Raw genomic sequence first — 21,401 nt, forward strand, 5'->3', positions numbered from 1 at the left:
AGGAAGTCTCCACAGACAGGTCACAGCTTTGGGGAGACCTCACATTTGAAGGGGTCACGCTGTGAGTCCTGCAGGTCAGAACTACTTTCATGGATGAGAGGAGGAGAAGTTTAACAGGCCTAACCCTGGGACACCTGGAGAAGTGTCTAAGGTTTACCAGGCCTAAACCTGGGACACCTGGAGAAGGTGTTCCAGGTTTACCAGGCCTAAACCTGGGACACCTGGAGAAGGTGTCTAAGGTTTAACAGGTCTAAACCTGGGACACCTGGGAAGGGTTCCAGGTTTAACAGGCCTAAACCTGGGACACCTGGAGAAGGTGTCCCAGGTTTAACAGGTCTAAACCTGGGACACCTGGAGAAGGTGTCCCAGGTTTACCAGGCCTAAACCTGGGACACCTGGAGAAGGTGTCCCAGGTTTAACAGGCCTAAACCTGGGACACCTGGAGAAGGTGTCCCAGGTTTAACAGGCCTAAACCTGGGACAGCTGGAGAAGGTGTCACCCGCTTGAGCAACAAAAATCACATCCCAGCTTCTTCTCGCATAAAGAAAATTTGAGGCTTCAAAATAACACAGATTCTGATTAATATGGTGGCAGGAAACAGACGGTCATGTGATCAGGTGGTGCAACACTCACCTGTGAGCTCAGGTACTTCTCCATCGTGCTGTCGATGTGACCCACGTTCAGCAGGGTCGAGTCGGGCTGCTGCTGGGCCGCAGGTTCCTCAGGCAGCAGTAACTTTCCTTTGAAATGATGAACCACACAAACCACCTAAACACAGAAACAGGTCTCTGTTAGAACACCTGCGTCCTTGAGAGGGTTCTGGTGTTCCTCAGCTCCACACCTCAGCTCCACCAGTACCTCAGCTCCACCAGTACACCAGCAGTGAGCTGGTGGTTCTGGTGTTCCTCAGCTCCACCAGTACTACCAGCAGTGAGCTGGTGGTTCTGATGTTCCTCAGCTCCACCAGTACCACCAGCAGTGAGCTGGTGGTTCTGGTGTTCCTCAGCTCCACCAGTACTACCAGCAGTGAGCTGGTGGTTCTGATGTTCCTCAGCTCCACCAGTACCACCAGCAGTGAGCTGGTGGTTCTGGTGTTCCTCAGCTCCACCAGTACCTCAGCTCCACCAGTACCTCAGCTCCACCAGTACCACCAGCAGTGAGCTGGTGGTTCTGGTGTTCCTCAGCTCCACCAGTACCACCAGCATGGCAGTGAGCTGGTTGGGCTGCAGCGATCCTGGGTCCTCCAAAGTTCCAGGAAGAGAGTTTTTGTCAAACTATTAAAGTGTCAAAGCTGATCAATCACAACTGATCAGTTTGTTGCTCAACTTTTCCCTTTGGGGACTCCTGTGGGGGTGCACTGGGAGGACCAGGTGACCCTGTGTTTGGTCCCTGTAGGCCAGGGTCAGAGCTTAGTCCACATTGCCAGCAGGCAGAGCCTCCCTTTATCATCGAGGTGCTGCCTGGGTCCAGTCTGGGCTCCAGTTCTGCTGGCTTCCTCAGGCCAGTATCATCAACTCTGACCAGAGCCGTCTGCTGCCGAGTGAAGCTGCTGGGGCCAGAACCAGCACCTCCAGGACCTCAAACCGGCCTCAAACCGGCTGACAGGTGCTCCTTCGTTGGCAGGTGGAAATCCAGTGTCAAGCAAAGAGACAAAGCCTTTGTTAGGCTCACTCTGGCCATCTGGGCCCCTCAGGGGACCCAGCTATGCGTGTCTATTTTAGGCCTCTGGGAGAAGAAATTCATTTTCCATGAATCGCTTATTTGAGAATTCTATTTTTTTTTACTGTCAATACATTGATGATGTCTCTGTTTGACCCTGGAAGACCAAAATCAGCAGATGGCCAAAGTGCAGGAGTAGCATTAGCGTAGCATTGGCGTAGCGTTGGCGTAGCATTGGTGTAGCATTGGCGTAGCATTGGTGTAGCATTGGCGTAGCGTCAGCAGGGATGAGGACCTTTGGCTGTTGTGGTAGCTAAAGGGCAAAGCTTTGGATGGATGGATGGATGGATGGATGGATGGATGGATGGATGGATGGATGGATGGATGGATGGATGGATGGAGGATGGACGGATGGATGATGGGTGGGTGGGTGGATGGATGGATGGATGGATGGATGGATGGATGGAGGAGGATGGACGGATGGATGATGGGTGGGTGGGTGGATGGATGGATGGATGGATGGATGGGTGGGTGGGTGGATGGATGGATGGATGGGTGAGTGGGTGGGTGATGGATGGATGGATGGGGATGGATGGATGGGTGGGTGGGTGGGTGGATGGATGGGTGGATGGATGGATGGATGGATGGATGGGTGGGTGGATTGATGGATGGGTGGATGGGTGGGTGGATGGATGGATGGATGGATGGATGGATGGGATGGGTGGGTGGGTGGGTGGGTGGGTGGATGGATGTATGGATGGATGGGTGGGTGGGTGGATGGATGGATGGATGGATGGATGGATGGATGGATGGATGGATGGAGGATGGATGGGGGGGTGGGTGGGTGGATGGATGGGTGGATGGATGGGATGGATGGATGGATGGAGGCTGGATGGAGGATGGGTGGATGGATGGATGGGTGGGATGGGTGGGTGGTGGATGGATGGATGGATGGGTGGATGGGTGGATGGATGGGTGGATGGATGGATGGGTGGGTGGATGGGTGGATGGATGGAGGATGGATGGATGGATGGATGGATGGGTGGATGGATGGATGGATGGATGGATGGAGATGGATGGATGGATGGATGGGTGGATGGGTGGATGGATGGATGGGTAGAGGGATGGATGGATGATGGATGGATGGATGGATGGATGGATGGATGGAGGATGGATGGATGGAGGATGGATGGATGGGTGGATGGATGGATGGGTGGATGGATGGATGGGTGGGTGGATGAATGGATGGATGGATGGAGGATGGATGGATGGATGGATGGATGGATGGAGGATGGATGGATGGATGGATGGAGGATGGATGGATGGGTGGATGGATGGACGGATGGATGGAGGATGGATGGAGGATGGATGGATGGGGGGGGGATGGGGATGGATGGGTGGGTGGATGGATGGATGGATGGATGGATGGAGGATGGATGGAGGATGGATGGATGGATGGATGGAGGATGGATGGATGGATGGATGGGTGGATGGGGGATGGATGGATGGATGGATGGAGGATGGATGGATGGATGGATGGATGGGTGGATGGGTGGTTGGATGGGTGGATGGATGGGTGGATGGATGGATGGATGGATGGGTGGATGGATGGATGGATGGATGGATGGGTGGATGGGTGGATGGGTGGATGGATGGATGGATGGGTGGATGGGTGGATGGGTGGTTGGATGGGTGGATGGATGGATGGGTGGATGGATGGATGGATGGATGGGTGGATGGATGGAGGATGGATGGATGGGGGATGGATGATGGGTGGATGGATGGATGGGTGGATGATGGATGGATGGATGGATGGATGGATGGGTGGATGGATGGATGGATGGATGGGTGGATGGGTGGATGGATGGATGGATGGATGGATGGGTGGATGGATGGATGGGTGGATGGGTGGATGGATGGATGGGTGGATGATGGATGGATGGAGATGGATGGATGGATGGATGGATGGGTGGGGTGGGTGGAGGATGGATGGGTGGATGGAGGATGGATGGATGGATGGATGGATGGGTGGATGGGTGGATGGATGGATGGATGGATGGATGGATGGGTGGATGGATGGATGGATGGATGGATGGGTGGATGGATGGATGGGTGGATGGATGGATGGATGGAGGATGGATGGATGGATGGATGGGTGGATGGATGGATGGATGGATGGATGGATGGATGTGGATGGGTGGATGGATGGATGGATGGAGGATGGATGGATGGATGGATGGGTGGATGGATGGATGGATGGATGGAGGAGGATGGATGGATGGATGGATGGATGGATGGATGGATGGATGGGTGGATGGGGGTGGATGATGGATGGTGGTGGGTGGGTGGATGGATGGATGGATGGATGGGTGGATGGATGGGTGGATGGATGGATGGATGTGGTGGATGGATGGATGGATGGATGGGTGGGTGGGGGAGGATGGATGGAGGATGGATGGATGGATGGATGGATGGATGGATGGATGGATGGATGGATGGATGGATGGATGGGTGGATGGGTGGATGGATGGATGGATGGATGGGTGGATGGATGGATGGATGGATGGAGATGGATGGATGGATGGGTGGATGGATGGATGGATGGATGGATGGATGGATGGATGGATGGGTGGATGGATGGATGGATGTGTTGGAGATCCTTCTGGTGTTCCTCTGTCTCCACGACAGGAACTTCCAACTCCGTTGAGGTGATTTTCCTTCTGAATGTTCAGGTCTGCTCTTTGTTCTGTAGCGCACCTCTTTGCAGCCTGCCCTCACTTGGGCAGTTTCTTCTTGGACCTCCCCCCAACACGCGCAGGCCACCAACTCACCTCCATGCTCTGGGTCTCTGGTCCACACACACATACATGGTCCTCGACAGCCATTTAAAGCTAAAATACTCACCAGGAAGGTAGCAATGGCAGAGCCAATCAAAAAGCCAGCGATGACGTCCGACCAGTGGTTACGATATGCCACACGGTTCAAACCAGTGAGAAAGGCCAAGCATACGAGCCCCAGAGACAGCACCGGTTTGGCCAGACGGGTGCCCTTCATCGGCTCTGTGCACGTCAAATACATCTATGAGAGAGAAGACGGAGGTGGTCAATGTTCTACTGTGGAAGCATCCTGGAGCCCCTTTCAGAATAAAGGGGGAACAGTAACCCTGACCCATGCTGTTCAGCTGTCTGACCCGATTCCATTAGCCTTCACTGAGGAGCGTCTCCATCCATCAGGAAAGTTCCTCTTCTTGTCATTTGGACTCATGGCTGCTAATCTGAGGGTCTGATGGTTATGAGGATTTGCATGTGTATTAGCGGGGGTGGCGAGGGCAGAGCCTGGTACTAACATGTGGACCCAGTTCCACCCTGGTTGGGGCGTAGAGAGCAAACGTGCTGGGACTCAGGCCTACGCACCCTTTCAGTCATCTCATGTTGTTGTTGGGCCTACGTCCTTTCCTGGACTTCAGCCAATGCCAGGTTTCAGGATGAAATCCACGCAGTTGGTCTCTGACCTCTGGTTTGTATTACTTTAGCATGGCACTGAACCTTGGAAGAGCTTCGCAGCAATGTGGTGGATGCCCTTTTACTACGAGGCACCCTTCAGGTAGTCTGTGCACATGTGAGAGAACTCCTGTCAGAACATTTCCTCATCAATGTTACCATCAACAAAGTCCAATCTCTAAGGAGGAAAATAATCTCAAATAAGTTGGTCGCTTAAGCGTGTAAACCCGCTGCTGATTGATCCCAGATCAAGTTCAGCTATTATAGTAGGTTGTTCCTGACATTTTCTTAGCTAGAAGAGCAAAGTCATGGCCCACAGACAGCTGGTGGGATCCAACTATTGGCGCCATCAGTCCAGAGTCCACCACTCGACAACAACACTTTGTGCTCATAATTCCTAAAGGTGTGTGGCAGATTAGATCTTTAGAAGAGTGGAGACACAGAGCAGCAGAGAGGGGCAGCAAGAGGCTCTAAGGCTGCTGTCCTTCAGCTGGAACCAGGGCCTTGGTCAAGGCGAAGAGAATTCTAAAACTTCCAAAGACCTGTTAGTTCTGGTAGAAACACTTCACCACAATGATCAACAAAACCATGGGTTCAACAGAAGCAGAAGGTTCTGGAAGGGCCCAGTCAGAGCCCAGACCCAGACATGACTGGTAGTCTGTGGGCTGATCTGGAGAGGCTGTGTAGGAGATGTTCTCACATCTGACTGACCTAGGGCACCAATAGTCTGCTGCTATGACCGATGTCATAATTTCAAAGGTCAAGTCTTTGTTTAAGGGCTTTTTCCTTTGATAAGCTCTCATTTGTAATGGATTTGTTCCTGTTATAGTTCTCATTAGAGGTGGAGACTGTTCTGACGTGAGTTCCCTTGCTCTCATTTAACCACAGAGCGTTCAGGGGTCGGCGATGAGATTAAAGTTCTCTAGAAATACATCGGCTAATGATGATAAACACTACAGCAGTTACGGTTCAGAACCAGGTTTCCGTCCTCTGCCACGTACAGATGAAAGACATTCTCTGAGACTCACTGCCAAATAAAGTGCAGCATAGATGCTGAGCGCAGCCTCCTTGGAAGGGAAGGTTTTTCGGGCCCGCAGGATGTCATCTTGGTTTCCTGTACAGGCTTCTTGGTGGCTGATGTAGCGCAGAGCCTGCTGGCATCCCAGTGCAGTGTAGTTTGGCTTACACACTGTGAGGAAGTAAGGGGCCAGGTTTCCAGTCACAACCTGGCCTGCATTGACAAAATATCCACAGTAAAGAGACCAAAGGCGTAGACCCCTGCAAAGAAGAAGAAAAGCACGAAAGATGATCATAAAGATGCTAATTTCAGCCTGCTGAAGCACAGCTGACAACTTCAAATATATCATGTCACATCAGCCAAGCTGACAACATAGTTTCCACAGGACCAAACATCTCCAGGACAGGGACTCTGGGAACCAGCAGGTGGCATTCAGCCTGACTGAGTAAACCACAAACACACACACCCAGATGTCGAGAGAAGAGACGATAGAGAAATCATTATGCGAACACAAAGCAAACACAAGTTAGCCAGCGCGGTGGCCACCACAGCTAAACCAACAGCAGCCATAGACGAGCTTATGCCTCTTTCTGTGTTTTGCTTTTGGAGCAACAAGAGCCACAATGAGCTCAAGTTCTTTCAAAAACATCAGCATTGCAGCGTCTCCACGTCGGTCCAGTAGAGCTCATATGCTCCACGACCCGCGAACACAAGCCTTTTGTCGCTTATGAACCAAATGGGACTTAGAGAAAACTTGGTTGAAAGCAGTTTAATTCCAGTCAGCAACCCAAGGTAGGATTGTCTTATCTCTCTACTGGGGTTTCCCTGGGCTCCCTTCCTTCCCACTGGGAAGTGTTGATAATGAACACCTTCTCCTCGGGGTGGGACACTGTGTGGAACCACAGGTCAGTCAGAGGACCCTTGAGCCCTCAGCAGAAGAGAACACGTTTTCTTCATGTGAAGTGTGTGTTGTACAAATAGCTCTCAGGAACATCCTTCCTTTCTGGAAGGGAGGCAAATGCTTTTTTGTTTAGCCAAACCTTAGTAGTGTATCATGTGATCCACCAGGGGGGCCAGATCCACTCATTGACCGCAGGAGGCTCTGATGCGCCGGGACCGGTCCTCGCCTTGCCATGCAAGTCTCTCAGAGTGTTCAGAACCCTGTCACTGACGTGTTTTCACACACTAAAGGCTCCTTCTTGCAAGTGGAGGCCGGACGTGATAGTGGTTCGGATGATATGGGCACACTTGGAGGAGATGTCGATCCATTTGCCTCAGAAGTGTTGACCCATCGCCTGCTATGATTTTTCCCTTGTAGAGCCAACCATCCCAATGGATCAAGATGCCCTGGCACATCCTTGGCCGGACACCTTTCTTTATGCCTTCCCTCCAATTCCACTCCTCAACACTCCACAAGGTAGAACAATGCAATCACGCAGATTTGCTTGTGGCTTTTAACTTCTAGGGAATGCCTAGGCCTTTCCCCTAAGGCAGGACCTCCTGTCACAGCTGGAGGGAAGCAAATGGTATCCTCATCTGTGGCATCTCCAATTGAATGCCTTGCCCCCCTCATTTGATCCCTTGGAACATGCTGTCCTTAGGTGGTTGCCTGTCCAATCTGTCTTTCTGCTCATTATTGCATCTACAAAGTGGGTTTGTGAGCTTCATGCACCGTCTGTGGCAAGGCCCTGTTGGCAGTGGTATCCTAATGAATTAGGGGTTACGATGTGGCCTGACCCTGCTTTCCTCCCTGAGAAGCTTTCTGCCTTCCATGTCACTGGTCTATCAATCTGGCAGCTTACAAAAGTCAGGGCAGGAGAAACTACCTCCGAATGCTACCCTAATGTGTCCTGTTCAAGCTCTGAAACGGTACAGTGAGGTTTCTGCAGGGTGTTGGAAGCTCGACGCCCTATTTGTGTCATTGAGGACACAAGAAAGGTGATGCCTTGTTCGAGCAGAGGCTCTAGCTTTGGGTTGTTTACACTATATCACATGTATCCAGGCTCAAGGGCTTTCATATTCCCCCAGTGAAATATCACATGACCAGGAGCGTCTCCACATCATGGGTTGCCTTGAGGGGGCATCCCACAGAATAATATGTATGCTGCAGCCGCATAGGTTTTTTTTTTGGGGTTAGGGTTAGGGGTTAGGGGTTAAGGTTTAGGGGTTAAGGTTTAGGGTTAGGGGTTAGGGTTTAGGGGTTAAGGTTAGGGTTAGGGTTAGGGTTAAGGTTTAGGGTTTAGGGTTAGGGTTAGGGGTTAAGGTTTAGGGTTTAGGGTTAGGGGTTAGGGTTCATCCAGGTATTTCATACTGGCTCTGATGGTCATCCAGAATTCATAGAAGCGTAGTTACATCTGAAATTCTTTTTCTTCCCTGTGCCCGTCTTCCATATTCTACCAGGTTATGTTAACGTGTGAGCACAATCAGAGTACAAAACACAAATGAGAACAAAGCTGAAACTTACCAAGGAAACGGAAAGTTCTTCTCACCATTGGGTTGAGGTAACAGCAGTCGCCTGTTGCTACAGTCTTGTCAGACCTGTCAAACTCTTTGGACGTGTACTGGACGAGGAACATCACAGTCTCTGTTATGGTGATCTGACAGAAGTAGAGACACCACGATGTAAATACTGCATCCCAGCTACTGACACAGACACCAGTAACCAGTCTCCATCAGTACATCACACCTGTATGTCACAAAGTCGTGTTTGAGGGTTCTGAGGTTGAGGGAAGGGCTTAGAGTAAGATCAGGGCATTTAGGGGACGTAGGTTTTTACCTCAAGCCACTATTGTGGCTGTGTGTACAAACTATGGCAGCTTCCATTCTTCTACAAGAGTGTGTATCTGGGAAATTGTTCCTATTCATTCTAAAACATGAGGTCATTGATTGAGGTGGACAGGGATTAAAAGTTCTCAACTGAACGGATCAAACCATAATTTTATGGTTGTTACTTTGTTATCTTTCAATAAAGAAGGGCCTTTCTCACATTGTCAAGACAAAGTTGAAAAGAGGAGGGTATCTGCTCAAGCCCCGGTGCGGAAAAAACTTGGAAGGTGTTCTTGTAGCAGGGGGAACATTTCATGACACTGCCAAGGTACCCTTGAGCAGTGTACAGAAATCCCCAAAAATCACATAGGCCCTGCAACAAACTGCTGACTCATTTGGGGTTTAGCGTGCCGTTGCAGCCATATGCAGCAGCACCTGTCCCAAAAAGTCTTGCCTTCACTCAAGATAAAAGGTATACCCCAACAACCCCATCTCATCAGTCGCCCTGCTACGTCACATCTGACACAATGTAGTCAGGTAGATGTTCTCTTGGACTCCACCAGACCCAGACTTAGAGTGAGGGACGTGAATGATTTGAGAAATGTCACTATGAAAATATGAGCCAAATCTTTTTTTGCAAATGAAATCTGCCTGAGATCAAAGGAATAAAACAAGAAAATTCCTGCTCACTTTCAGTGCCCAAAATGCTCAGTCAAAAAAACTGGTTGGAACTGCATTTGTAGCCCAGCCCAGAACAGGTAGGTGAATCATTTCAGATAACCCTAACCCTAACCCTAACCCTAACCCTAACCCTAACCCTAACCCTAGCCCTAACCCTAACCCTACAACCCACACCCAACATGGTTCACAGGGTGACTTCCGTCTCATCAGTGGGGTCACGAGGTGCAACTGCAGCGTGTATATTTAGCTAGGAACAGAGAGCTTCTTTCCCTCGCACACTTGGAGCGACGTCCTCGGGCAGCGTGCAGACAGTGGGGCCAGTATCCACCTGCCAATCTTGGCAGGCTGACTCTGCCTCAGTAACCATCAGCTGATATACTTGTCACATTAGCACCGTGTGACACCGCTGACCAAGACAGAAGTAGACACAAGTGTAACTGTAGGAGTTACACAATCGTGCACCCAGAGGTGTAACACAGAAAGATGGCTGAAGCCTTCGGAACTTCTAAACACCTGTGAAGACCAGTTGTGTTTTGTCTGGACACGACATCATGGTACCATAATAACAAGAGTGGTTCTCTGTCACAGGTCCAACTGGTCTGACTGGGAGGAGAAGAGGAAGAAGAGAAGGTGCTAAAGAGCAAACTGTCATCATTGGTGCGGCGGTTGTAAATAAAGAGATCATGAAATCAGAACCATTTTAAAGTGAAGATAAGACCTGTGTGTGTGTGTGTGTGTGTGTGTGTGTGTGTGTGTGTGTGTGTGTGTGCGCGCGTGTGTGTGTGTGTTGTAAAATATCATTTCTATACTCTTTCTTTGAGCGATCTTTAGGATCAGTACATTTATTTTCATGTTTCAGAATTTCTACGGGGAAACTCACTGTTAGCTCCTCAGAACTGGGAGATCCATAACTGAAGGTTAGCTGACGTAATTGTGTTCAGCTTAATAAAGTTGTGTTGAGCTGATCCATACAACCAAGCCCCATGAGACAGACTCACCTGGCTTCACTGAACGTGACTCCTCACCATTACACACCGCGCTGGCACAAAGCTCTTTTTCTCTATTGTGTGTCCGATATTTTAGGGGGCAGAACATCTCATTTTGGAGGGCGAACTTTCCTTCATTTATTATTCATTAACGAGCCTGGCGGGTGTGATGGTGTAAAGTTTGCTGATGAACGTGCACTCACCAGCAGAGTGGGCAGTCCTGTCACCACGGCGTAGAGCAGCACGGGCGGCACAGCGCTGCTCTCCTCTGGTCCAAGGTAGGGTTTGGTGAACGTGGCATCGTAGCAGAAAAAGCCCTGGACGTGCACACTGAAGGTGTCAGTGTACTCAAAATAATAGGCCAGCATAATGGTCCCGGCCATGATCACCAGCTGGAAGTAAAGCATGATGCAGAGGGAGAGAAGAAGGCATTTAAGTGAAGAAAGGTTCCTCTGCCCTAGCCTGCCTCCTCCTCCGCCCCTGAACGGCAGAGCACTGCTGACCGCCTCATGATTCCCCCGCTGCACACAAGCAAATGTGCTGCTGCTGCCGATCTGCTGCAACCACAGAGTGGAGAGAGTGTGTGTGTGTGTGAGAGAGAGAGAGAGAGAATGCCAGGCTTTCTCATGTGTGTGCCTGGCTGTGGGGGAGGGGCTGTTTAACCAATTCACCATCAGACTGGAGCAAAACATCTATGTAAAGAAAAGGGAAGACATCATCCAGGAGAGCGTTGTGGGGATAATTGGGGCTCCTCATATAGTGTCGATACGTATGGATGCTAACGTGGACATCATGCTTCCCCACCTAAAATACCTGCTCAAAAATCATCCATGCAAGAGAGGGGAGGACGCCACTCTGGCGAGCAGACAGGCACGAGCACATTAGTGTTGGAATATGATGAGTTGTTAGTGTCATCGTCTGTGCACGTACATGGCTGAGCCACCGTTTATGCTAGCTCCTCATTCCAGCACTGAAAGTTCAGTTCTCTCAGGTCAGAAGAAGAAGATAGTTGTACGGAGCAGATCCACCGTGGTGACGAGCCACGAGGCCCTGTGATTGCCTGAACCTGGGTGAGTGTCCAACCACCAACAACCACGTTGATCCTAACCCTAACCATAACCCCCTAACCCTAACCCTAACCCTGAACCTGGGTGAGTGTCCAACCACCAACAACCACGTTGATCCTAACCCTAACCATAACCCCCTAACCCTAACCCTAACCCTGAACCTGGGTGAGTGTCCAACCACCAACAACCACGTTGATCCTAACCCTAACCATAACCCCCTAACCCTAACCCTAACCCTGAACCTGGGTGAGTGTCCAACCACCAAAACCACGTTGATCCTAACCCTAACCATAACCCCCTAACCCTAACCCTAACCCTGAACCTGGGTGAGTGTCCAACCACCAACAACCACGTTGATCCTAACCCCATAACCATAACCCCCTAACCCTACCTAACCCTGAACCTGGGTGAGTGTCCAACCACCAACAACCACGTTGACCCTAACCCTAACCATAACCCCCTAACCCTAACCCTAACCCTGAACCTGGGTGAGTGTCCAACCACCAACAACCACGTTGATCCTAACCCTAACCATAACCCCCTAACCCTAACCCTAACCCTGAACCTGGGTGAGTGTCCAACCACCAACAACCACGTTGATCCTAACCCTAACCATAACCCCCTAACCCTAACCCTGAACCTGGGTGAGTGTCCAACCACCAACAACCACGTTGATCCTAACCCTAACCATAACCCCCTAACCCTAACCCTAACCCTAACCCTGACCTGGTGAGAGTCCAACCACCAACAACCACGTTGATCCTAACCCTAACCATAACCCCCTAACCCTAACCCTAACCCTGAACCTGGGTGAGTGTCCAACCACCAACAACCACGTTGATCCTAACCCTAACCATAACCCCCTAACCCTAACCCTAACCCTGAACCTGGGTGAGTGTCCAACCACCAACAACCATGTTGATCCTAACCCTAACCATAACCCCCTAACCCTAACCCTAACCCTGAACCTGAGTGAGTGTCCAACCACCAACAACCACGTTGATCCTAACCCTAATCCTAACCCTGAACCTGGGTGAGTGTCCAACCACCACAACCACGTTGATCCTAACCCTAACCCTAACCCAACCACGTTGATCCTAACCCTAACCCTAACCCTAACCCCCTAACCCTAACCCAACCACGTTGATCCTAACCCTAACCATAACCCCCTAAACCCTAACCCTAACCCTGAACCTGAGTGATGGTCCAACCACCAACAACCACGTTGATCCTAACCCTAACCCCCTAACCCTAACCCTAACCCAACCACGTTGATCCTAACCCTAACCCTAACCCTAATCCTAACCCTGAACCTGGTGAGTGTCCAACCACCAACAACCACGTTGATCCTAACCCTAACCCTAACCCAACCACGTTGATCCTAACCCTAACCCTAACCCTAACCCCCTAACCCTAACCCAACCACGTTGATCCTAACCCTAACCCTAACCCTAACCCTAATCCTAACCCTGAACCTGGGTGAGTGTCCAACCACCAACAACCACGTTGATCCTAACCCTAACCCTAACCCAACCACGTTGATCCTAACCCTAACCCTAACGATGCAGGAAGAGTTCAGGTCTCAGGACGTGAAGAGTAACCATGGAGAAGGTGTAAGAGGGTGCAGTGAAGGGGGGCGATGGTTGAGGGTTCACCAGTCGGAACAGGTGTGTTTTTAGATGTTACACTGTGCTGGAGGTGGAACATCTCAGTGGATGAGTCCCCTGGTGCATAGATGGGTATGTGGGGGGGGGGGGACCAGGCCGAGCTGGGTGCTGGAGGGGGGGGGGCCAGGCCGAGCTGGGTGCCAGAGTCCCGTTCATTCCCGTGAGAGAGCTGAGAAGAGGAACGTGCCATCCCAGAATGATCTGGTGTGTGTCATTAAACATACATCTACTGTTGTAATCAGACGTTCCACACATGCTGTGAACAGACGGCACACACACTTTGATACAAGTGTGCTATTTTTAACATGCAGTCTCTCACTGTGCACAAACAGAATCAGCCATGCATAAAGAGGCCCCCAGATCAGCCAATCAGAGAGCAGCTCACCAGAAGTGTGTTTTACACTCGTGTCTGGAGACCGACACATCAGAGCGGGACGAGGAGTCGGTCTCTGATCTGGTGAGGACGCAGCTAGTAAAGTGTGTGTGTGTGTGTGTGTGTGTGAGTGTGGTGTGAGTGTGTGTGTGTGTGTGTGGGTGTGAGTGTGTATGTGTGTGTGGGTGGGTGTGAGTGTGTATGTGTGTGTGTGTGTGTGTGGGTGGGTGTGGGTGAGTGTGTGAGTGTGTATGTGTATGAGTGTGAGTGTGAGTGTGTGTGTGTGTGAGAGAGAGAGAGAGAAAGAGCAGCTCAGTAGTGAACAACAGAAGATGATGGGAATCTCTCTCTCTTGGATCTCTCTCTCTTGGATCTCTCTCTCTTGGATCTCTCTCTCTGGGATCTCTCTGGGATCTCTCTCTCTCTATGGGATCTCTCTCTCTCTGGGATCTCTCTCTCTCTGGGATCTCTCTCCTCTATGGGATCTCTCTCTCTCTCTCTCTCTGGGATCTCTCTCTCTCTCTGGGATCTCTCTCTCTCTCTTTAGGATCTCTCTCTCTCTTCTCTCTGGGGTCTCTCACTAGGATCTCTCTCTCACTAGGATCTCTCTCTCTCTCTGGGATCTCTCTCTCTGGGATCTCTCTCTCTCTTTCTAGGATCTCTCTCTCTCTCTCTGGGATCTCTCTCTGGGGTCTCTCTCACTAGGATCTCTCTCTCTCTCTGGGATCTCTCCTCTCTCTCCTATGGATCTCTCTCTCTCTCTCTCTCTCTCTCTCTATGGGTCTCTCTCTCTCTCTCTCTCTATGGGATCTCTCTCTCTCTCCTCCTCTCTATCTCTCTCTCTCTATGGGATCTCTCTCTCTCTCTCTCTCTCTCTGGGATCTCTCTCTCTCTTTCTAGGATCTCTCTCTCTCTCTCTCTGGGATCTCTCTCTGGGGTCTCTCTCACTAGGATCTCCTCTCACTAGGATCTCTCTCTCTCTCTGGGATCTCTCTCTCTGGGATCTCTCTCTCTCTTTCTAGGATCTCTCTCTCTCTCTCTGGGATCTCTCTCTGGGGTCTCTCTCACTAGGATCTCTCTCTCTCTCTGGGATCTCTCTCTCCTCTCTGTGGGATCTCTCTCTGGGATCTCTCTGGTTGGTTAATTTTCCGGCTCACTGAAGACAGAACTTCCAGCTCTGCATGTGTTTTCAGGGAGCTGCGAGTTCCTTCTTGGTCTTCCAGGCTCCTCCAGATGTTACATGCTGGATTCTACCAGTCAGGTCAAATCTGTCTGTTACGCAACAGTCTGAGAGCTCCGCCCCCACCCCCCATGAATAAGACGGCTGACCAGAACATGGAGGGTTTTTGAAGCTCTGCCCGATTCAGAGCTCCCAGTAAAAACAGAGAGGTTCCCACCAGGAGCCTGGAGCTCCACCACACCTATGACAAGCCCAGGTCCTGCTGAACCGCTACACTACATCCGGATGTCATCTGCACCTTTCTGCACCAAGCTGGTGGATTTTGTGCAACAGGTTGTAACTGTGACTGCAGTCATCATGAGAGGAAAATGAAACCAGCAGTACTGCCCATGAGATGTCTCCTGGGGAGTAAACAGAGTCCAGATCCATCCCAGAACGGAACGTATACAGACAAAAACAGCCATCAGGGGTAGAAGGGCTGAATATTGGGCAACCTCAGATCCAGGTAAGGTCTGGACAGATGGCAGCTTCTCCATGACAGCACCGCCAGAAGGATCCTGGCACCACCTCCATACCCTTGACACTTTACTGGGAGAGCCAGTGTTCCAGGAGAGGTTGGAAGGGCAGAAACCTGGAAGCAGGACCGCTATCTGCTGCTTTGTGCATGAAAACACAAGCAGCCAGATCTCTATAAAATGACCTGCAACAGTCACCTCCATGTCTGATGTGGGACCAACATCTACAAGGACCAGTAGCTGCAGCCCAGCTGGTATTTGCCAGCAGTGGTGGATTTGCCACTGGCACCGTGTTGTCTTCTCAGATATGAGCAGGTCCCCCTCCCCCCTGAGCAAAGGGGATAGATGGAGAGAGTTTATGATACTTTGGTGGTGGGTCAGTAAAGGTCTAAGGAGTCATATCCTGGTCTAACGAGGCACATCCTTGGAGGACCAACAGATCTCCCTGTGCTAGCTAGAGATGCCTTAACTGCTGTCCTGGTGATACTGGGATGAGAGCCATCTACAGACCAGGTCAGAGCCTCTCCATGCCACAGCTCCTGTCAGGTGTTCCCCGTCTCACAGGTCCAAACATATGCTGCTGCATAGTTGCAGAGCCGCCACGTTGGCCATCCTGACCTTTGTCCCCCTAACAATGTGCACGTGCCCCTCAGAACTTGAGCACTGAGTGCTAAGAGAAGATGGCCCAGACTGAGGAATCACGGTTTCCGTGATCACACGGTCGCAGGATGTGCTATGGAACAAAGGCCTTTGTAGCATCGAGGTGCTTTGAGCAAAGTTGTGCTGGTCATTGCTTGTTTCCTCTCCTTCATTTAGATGTTTGGCATCTACCCCCCCTGAGTGCTGCTGCCAACCATGTTCAACCTTTCATGGAAACAGGATCCCTGAGGTCTTTCAGCAGGATGATTCTCCTGAGGAATGGAGCACAGCTACCTGCTGACCTCTCACCCTAGTGATCCGACCATTTTCTTTTAAAAATAAGGCCCAAACACAGTGCAACCTCGCTCTTTTTGTTGTCGTGGAAACCGGTCCTAAATTCCCCAGCTTCTTCGGAAGCTCATGCTGTCATAACCTGAAGTGTCTGATGGAGTTCACTAAATAAATCATGACGGTTGCTTTATTTACAGGGGGAAGCACACAAAGAACACGAAGGCAGCCCTCCAGGACTGCATGGCACTCAGGGAACGGCGCGGCCCTCCAGGGCACAGGGAGCGGGCGCGGCCCTCCAGGGCACAGGGAGCGGGAGCGGCCCTCCAGGGCACAGGGAGCGGCCCCTTCAGGGCACAGGGAGCGGGCGCGGCCCTCCAGGGCACAGGGAGCGGGCGCGGCCCTCCAGGGCACAGGGAGCGGGAGCGGCCCTCCAGGGCACAGGGAGCGGGCGCGGCCCTCCAGGGCACAGGGAGCGGGCGCGGCCTTTCAGGGCACAGGGAGCGGGCGCGGCGCAGCCCTCCAGGGCACAGGGAGCGGCCCTTCAGGGCACAGGGAGCGGGCGCGGCCCTCCAGGGCACAGGGAGCGGGCGCGGCCTTTCAGGGCACAGGGAGCGGGCGCGGCGCGCCCTTCAGGGCACAGGGAGCGCCGGCCCTCCAGGGCACAGGGCGGGCGCGGCCTTTCAGGGCACAGGGAGCGGGCGCGGCCCTCCAGGGCACAGGGAGCGGCCCTTCAGGGCACAGGGAGCGGGCGCGGCCCTCCAGGGCACAGGGAGCGGCCCTTCAGGGCACAGGGAGCGGGCGCAGCCCTCCAGGGCACAGGGAGCGGGCGCGGCCCTCCAGGGCACAGGGAGCGGGCGCGGCCCTCCAGGGCACAGGGAGCGGCCCTTCAGGGCACAGGGAGCGGGCGCGGCCCTCCAGGGCACGGGAGCGGGCGCGGCCCTCCAGGGCACAGGGAGCGGGCGCGGCCCTCCAGGGCACAGGGAGCGGCCCTTCAGGGCACAGGGAGCGGGCGCGGCCCTCCAGGGCACAGGGAGCGGGCGCGGCCCTTCAGGGCACAGGGAGCGGGAGCAGCCCTCCAGGGAACACGGAGCAGGAGCGGCCCTCCAGGGAACACAGAAACATCAGGGAACCGAAGCAGTCCTCTCTGCCCTTCTCAGGTCTACCGGTGAGTCCTCCACCATCAGCAGTCCTACTGGACTCAGGAGTCCGGCGTGGCACGCTCGCCAGTCCAGCAAATGGCATGAAGACCCCGAACGTGCCCAAGACACAGAAGGCAGAAGCAGACCCCCACGACTGCAGGTCCTGGACTGCAGGAAACTCAACACACGACAAGGGAATCCGGACAAAACCCCCACACAAGACAAAGCGACACCCTGGCCCTGACAGGCACAACCTGCTTAAAGGGAGCAAGATGTAAACTGCCTACAGGTGCGCCTCCCCGCAGTGCCAGCTGCCACCAATTGAGCTCCATTCCACCCCCTGTAGGACAACGACCCGACACAACCCAGAACCCCAACATTACCTCCCCCTCAACGGGCACCTCCTGGCACCCTACAAAGACCATCAAGGTAGGCACAGCAGAAGTGACGGGAAGGTTACTGTCAGGGGAGGGGAGGGGAAGGGAGGGGTTGTGTCTTTAGCTCCACCGCGTCCTGACCCGCCGGTCCACACTGGCCGGGGTGTTCTGTTACGAGACAGGGATGAACAGGACCCAAACGCAGGCCAGGACACAATGGTGGAAACAATCCTCAGGGACCGCCGGCGTCTGCCCTCCCAGGGTCTACCGGGGAGTCCTCCCCCAGAAGCAAGTCCCCCCTGGACTGCAGAGAACTCGGGAGTCCGGCGCGGCACGCTCGCCGGTCCAGCAAACGGCATGAAGACCCCGAACGTGCCCTGGGTGCAGGTGCGCCTCCCCGCAGTGCCAGCTGCCACCAATTGTGCTCCATTCCACCCCTGCAGGACAACGACCGACACAACCCAGAAACCCCAACACTTACAACAGGATTCATGAATACCTTTCCTACCAGCTACACGTGCACATTTCTAGCTTACGGAGCTCTGTAGCGATTCAGAGCGTAAAAACAAATCAGCATCACAACTAATTAGCGGGTAAAATTACAGATGTGATCACATGAATGAAATTTAGCCCAAACTTATCAGCTGTCAAATCTAAATACAGGCCTACTGACCCGAAGACTTAGGGCCTCCACGAGCCTAAACCAGGTCTTAGTTCAGCGCCCAGCCAGAGGTTCATTACTGTCATTAGAGGAACAATAAACAGTTCCAGGACTGGTTCATCTCGCAGGGAAAGGCACATTGATTATGTAGCCATGTTCTCATTACAAGTCACAGGCTGCTTTGATCACCCTACAACCCGAGCTACAGCGGTGTCCCCCCCAGGGGATCTTGTACCTCAAGGTCTTCTTCAAGCAGGACACAGAAGGACCAGCTGCTCAGGAGGTAGCTCACCAAACGCCAAGGGTGCTTTAATCTGAACACCTCTCATGAAGTCTGAGCTCCTCAGGGGCCACTCTTATTTATGATCTGCTTCCTTTGGCTGCTACCCCAAAGGGTTAGGGGTTAGGGGTTAGGGTGAGAGGTTAGGGGTTGGGGTTAGGGGTTGGGGTTAGGGGTTAGGATTAGGGTTAGGGTTAGGAGTTGGGGTTAGGGTTAGGGGTTGGGGTTAGGGTTAGGGGTTAGGATTAGGGTTAGGGTTAGGGTAGGGGTTATGGGTTACGGGTTGGGTAGAGGTTATGGTTACGGGTTGGGGGTTAGGGGTTAGGATTAGGGTTAGGGGTTAGGGGTTAGGGGTTTGGGGTTGGGGTTGGGGTTAGCGGTTGGGGTTACGGGTTAGGGGTTAGGGTTAGGGGTTGGGGTTAGGGGTTGGGGTTAGGGGTTGCGGTTAGGGGTTAGGGTTTGGGATTGGGGTTAGGGTCAGGGATTAGGGGTTAGGGTTAAGTGTTGCACTGTAGATTCACAGATATAATTAAGAGCATCCGCATCACTGCAGATTTTGCTTTGTTCACCATTTTGGATAAAATCCCAAGTTCTTTTGTTAGAACGGCTCTTTTCTTCAGCACCCTGGCCCAAGTTCTTTCAGGGAGGCAAAGCCGTCTCTAGTGCGAACCCCCCCTCGCCGTGGACCCCAATGCTGCCCCGGCTAACAAGGCCTAAGGACAGGGCCGGCCCTGGTTATTTCAGGCCAGCAGGGACGTGCGTGACACTCTCGCCATGTTTTTGTGGACAAAGTCTGCCCTCTAGTGTTGGGCTAGCAAACCTTTCATAACGTTACCAAGAATCTGATTCTGTGGAATCTGTGAAACACAGTCGGACTAAATGTTCTTTAGCCAAATGACAAAGGAGAAACAGTCCTTCTTCTGCTCTCTTTATACTGGTGATAGGGGAAAGGTCAAAGGTGACCTTACCACCTGATCTTAAAGCAACCCTTTCCATTTAACACATCAAGAAAAACATGAACCATAAACATTTCATAGTGAGCAGAAGGTAAAAGAATGAAGAGCATGTTCCTAGAGGAGCACGAGAGCGTCGACTTGCCTCCACTGGCAGTGATGAACAGTGTCTCCATCTGCTTCTCAGCTGCTCTGAAGGCATTTTGGAGACTGCGAGACAGAGACAGGACATCAGTTCTGACCCAGACAGAAGCTGCACCAGTTAAGTTAAGCTGAGCTGAGCTGAAGATGAAGCCTGAACATGGCAGCTCCATGCTAACCCTAGCCTCGAAGATAAAAGCTACGGCGGAACACAGCTGTTGAGTGACCACTACGCTGCTAACACATGCAGCTCTTACTGATGGAAACTCAGATTTCAAAGTCCTCATTCCCTTTGTGCAGAAACTCCGATGGAACTTTTGGTGTCCAAACATATTTTGAGCGGCATAAAATGAGAATTGTGTGAAAATAATTCTTTTGTTGTTTGTTGTTTTCCGATCATTTGGGCTCTTTTTCGGTGTTTTGGCGTGTGAGCAGGACTGAGGGGTCCTGGGTCACACATCCAGGTCCTCCATCCACCAGATGTGTCTGTGGGATCCACCTGTGGTGGAGACCTTCAGCGCCTCACCACAAACCTTCAAATCGTTGGTGTCTGGTTCACCAAGAAGCAGGAGGGATCTTTACTACTCAGACAGTGGTAACTCAAAGCCAGGAAACAGAGCTAACTCCAGTTTCAGAGACAAGGTAACCAATACTGAGGAAACCTGATCTGGGACGGTCACCTGCTCATGGAACATCTGCCACGAAAACTGTTGAGGGCGAAATGCAGGTGAACGCGTCTTCCTGTTGATTGGTGTTGGTTCTGTTGCCTGGCAACGGTATGAGTGTGACACCGAAGACGCTGACTAAGGCGCACATTAATAACTGTCAGATTTCACCGACAGACGTGACTTTTCAGCCAAAACGACCAAAAACAAAAGTTAGTTTCACCATGTTCCTGAACTGGACTCATCTGCTGCTACCTGCTTCTCCCAGTTGTGGGGCTCCGGCTGCCCCAGTCTGGGGCTCCGGCGGCCCTATTGTGGGCTCCAGCTGCTCCAGCTGCCCCAGTGTGGGGCAGCTCCGCTGCTCCAGCTGCCCCCAGTGGTGGGGCTCCGGCCTTGCCCAGTGTGGGGCTCCGGCTTCGCCCAGTCCGGGGCTAGATTAGAGCGAAAGGATCTGTCAACTTGGCAGTCCAAGAAGGGCAGAAATTTGACTTTAACCTCTGGTACACGTGGCAGACCATCCACCAAGAAGATGAATCTGGTTAGAACCTTCCAGCTCAGCCCAGTTCAGCCCACAGCAGCTTTTCATCTGTAATCATGATGACGATGATGATGATGAAGCTCTTCTGTCATAACCTACTTCCGGCCGCTGTGAGGGGCGGGTACACACCTGAAGCAGCGTTTCCTACCTGCCGGCGGCTCGTGCTGACCCGGTCAGTCCCAGTAGCTCCCGGCTCTGTTTTTAAAAACTCTTCGGGTTCTTTAAGGCCTCGTCGCGGCAGCGCTGGAAACGCGCAATTGCGCGGTCCCGCGAGGGCGTCCCGCAGGGCAGCGTTAGAGTGACGT

General features: G+C 52.3%; 1 protein-coding gene across 1 annotated transcript; it reads right to left on the minus strand.

The window, feature by feature from the left end:
* Positions 1-385: 385 nt before the first annotated feature.
* On the minus strand, positions 386-21,262 carry plppr5b (phospholipid phosphatase related 5b). The gene is given in 8 exon segments (XM_029831907.1): positions 386-768; positions 4,564-4,737; positions 6,188-6,405; positions 6,408-6,437; positions 8,642-8,774; positions 10,814-11,002; positions 19,898-19,962; positions 21,245-21,262. Coding segments are annotated over 7 exon segments (990 nt in total). The 5' UTR covers positions 19,955-19,962; positions 21,245-21,262; the 3' UTR covers positions 386-579.
* Between the last annotated feature and the right edge of the window lie 139 nt (positions 21,263-21,401).

Source organism: Takifugu rubripes, unplaced genomic scaffold (assembly GCF_901000725.2).
Source record: "Takifugu rubripes unplaced genomic scaffold, fTakRub1.2, whole genome shotgun sequence".
In the NCBI taxonomy this organism is placed as follows: domain Eukaryota; kingdom Metazoa; phylum Chordata; class Actinopteri; order Tetraodontiformes; family Tetraodontidae; genus Takifugu; species Takifugu rubripes.